General features: G+C 56.6%; 1 protein-coding gene across 1 annotated transcript; it reads right to left on the reverse strand.

Annotated features, from left to right (window-relative positions):
- Nucleotides 1–654: 654 nt before the first annotated feature.
- Nucleotides 655–2259, reverse strand: MGAT1 (alpha-1,3-mannosyl-glycoprotein 2-beta-N-acetylglucosaminyltransferase). The gene is given in 3 exon segments (XM_074164766.1): nt 655–1513; nt 1516–1939; nt 1942–2259. Coding segments are annotated over 3 exon segments (1344 nt in total). The 3' UTR covers nt 655–911.
- Nucleotides 2260–2936: the final 677 nt, after the last annotated feature.

Here is a 2936-nt window from a genome sequence, read left to right on the forward strand (position 1 = left end):
AGACCCATATAGACCCCTATAAACCCACAGAGACCCCTATAGGTTCATATAGACCCATATAAACCACCCAGATTTAACCCAAATCCTGCTTGAAGCGGGGCATAAATCCCTCCCAGTGTCACCAGTCTGCCCAGTATAGACCCCTATAAACCCCTACAGACCCCTATAGGTTCGTATAGACCCATATAGACCCCTATAAACCCACAGAGACCCCTATAGGTTCATATAGACCCATATAAACCACCCAGATTTAACCCAAATCCTGCTTGAAGGGGGGCATAAATCCCTCCCAGTGCCACCAGTCTGCCCAGTATAGACCCCTATAAACCCCTACAGACCCCTATAGGTTCGTATAGACCCATATAGACCCCTATAAACCCCTACAGACCCCTATAGGTTCATATAGGCCCATATAAACCACCCAGATTTAACCCAAATCCTGCTTGAAGGGGGGCATAAATCCCTCCCAGTGTCACCAGTCTGCCCAGTACAGACCCCTATAGGTTCATACAGACCCCCTATAGGTCCATTTACGGCCCGTAGCGCCCAGAGCACGGAGCTGAACCCAGGACCAGGACCCTATAGCGCCATATGGGGCCTGGCGGAGGCGGCAGGGAACGAAATATGAATTTTGGGTTTTTTTTTTTTAGGCTTTTTCTGGTTTTGGCCTTTTATTCCGGAAAGAAATTCCTCCCCCGGGAGCCCCTTCCCTTCCCCCCCCCCCTCCCACCTCCGTGGTGTCACCGGGCGTCGCATCCCGGCTCCAACAGCCCCAAACCCCCCCCCCCAAAATAATAATGATGAAAAAAAAAAAAGGGGGGGAGGGTTGGGGTTTTAGGGAGGGGAATAAAAAAAATCAATCAACAAATCCAAAGGGGAGGGAGGGCGCGCGTGTCGTCCCCCCCCCGCCGTTAACTCCAACTGGGATCGTAACCCGTCCAGTCCGAGGGGGGGGCCAGGTAAACGCGACGGCCCCGATAAACGAAGCTGACGATGCCGCGGTAGCCGGCGCGGGGGACGCCGGATTTGAGGTCGTCCATCAGCCCCAGGGCTTTGGCGAAGGCTTTGAAGGAATCGCGGCCGCTGTACTGGAGCCGGACGGCTCCCAGTTCCCGGCGCCGGTTGCCCTGGAGCTCTTCCACCTTCACCTCGGGGGCGGAGTAAACCTTGGGAAGGAAAACCCGTTCGTACTCTTCCTTTTTGAGGTAAGAAAGATCCAGGCGGGTAAAAGGCACGAAACGGTCGTTAAGTTTGATGAATTTTAAATATTGGTCGAAAAATTGGCCGTGGCTGACGCCTTTGCGGCCGAAGGTCATGGTGCGGGAAACCTCGGGACGGATACAGGAGCGGCCCCGGCGTTGTTCGGGCTGCCGCATCCAATCGTCCCAAAAAGCCCGGGGCCATTTGGGTTCCAGCTCGTCCCAGAGCTCGGCCAAAAGCAACCAGCCCAAACCGGGGAAAAAATCCGTACGGTAGAGCAGTTCGGCTTGGGACACGTCCACCATCTGTTCCTTCCGTTGTCGTTCCAGGCGGAGACGCACCAGAGGGTGGGATCGGCCAGGAGAAGGGGGAAAGCCGCTTGGAAATACTCGAAAAAATCGGGAGCGATTTCCAAATCGTCCTCCACCACGATGGCGGCGCGGTAGCGGAAGGTCCGGAAGACCTGCCCCAAAGCCCAACGGTAATGCCGGGCGATCTTGTAATAACCTTGGAATTTGCGGTGCTCCGGAGGCACCGGGATGTCGCTGAGGTCGGGCTGGCGGATGTGAGCCACGGCGTCCCCGTAGGAAGCGATGACCTGGGCCGTCTCGGCGTGGCCGCAGTCCTGGCTGACGATGAGGGGGAAGCGTCGGGCCGAAGGCCGGTAACGCAGGAGTTTATCCAGGCAGCGGCGGACGGTGCTGCGGTCGCAGGCCAGCACCAGCACCGGCAACACCGTGTCGGCGGCGGCGGTGACGGGGGGAGGCGGGGAGGGTTGGCGGGGGGGTCGGGAGAGGATTTTGGGGCCGGGGGGTGAACCCTTCGGCGGCCCCATAGCTGGCTGTAGCGATGGATCTGGCGCAGGAGGTCTTTCTGCCGTTCCAGCTCGGTTTCGGCGTCTTGAGCCAAGCGGATGACCTGGGCCGTCAAACGGGAGCCTTCCTCGCCGCCGGAGAAAGAGGAGGAGGGGGGGCGGCTCCAGAGGAAGAGGAGGAGGAGGCCGTGCCAGGCGATGAAGAGCGCGGCCCCCCACAGCACCAAGCTGCTCTTCTTCAGCATCCTTCAGAGCTCACGCCCGCCCCATGGACCTGCGGGGAGAGGGAGGGGGGGAAAACATCAGAAAAGGGCTAAAAACACCCAAAAGGGGGGTAAAAACACCACAAAAGGGGGGGAAACCACCAGAGAGGGGGGGTAAAAACATCAGAAAAGGGCTAAAAACACCCAAAAGGGGGGTAAAAACACCACAAAAGGGGGGGAGAACACCAGAAAGGGGGGTTAAAAATATGAGAAAGGGGGAAAAATCTAGAGAAAGGGGGGCAAAACTACACGAAATGGGGATAAAATGCCAAGAAAGGGGAGTAAAAACACCAAAAAGGGGGGGGGGGAACACCAAAAAAGGGGGGAAAAAACACCAAAAAGGGGGGGAAAACACCAAAAAGGGGGGGGGGAAACACCAAAAAGGGGGGGGGAAATATCAGAAAGGGGGAAAAAGAAGAGAAAGGGGGGGTAAAATCACCAAGAAAGGGGATAAAAACACCGGGGGGGGGGGGGGAACCACCAGAAGGGGGGGTTAAAAATATCAGAAAGGGGGAAAAAACTAGAGAAAGGGGGGGTAAAATCACCAAGAAAGGGGGGGGGACACCACCAAGAAAGGGGTAAAAACATCAGAAAGGGGGGGGGAAAATGACCAGAAAAGGGGGAGAACACCAAAAAAAGGGGGGGAACCAGCAGAAAGG

The sequence above is a fragment of the Numenius arquata genome, chromosome 28, assembly GCF_964106895.1.
Source record: "Numenius arquata chromosome 28, bNumArq3.hap1.1, whole genome shotgun sequence".
NCBI classification, from domain to species: Eukaryota; Metazoa; Chordata; class Aves; order Charadriiformes; family Scolopacidae; genus Numenius; species Numenius arquata.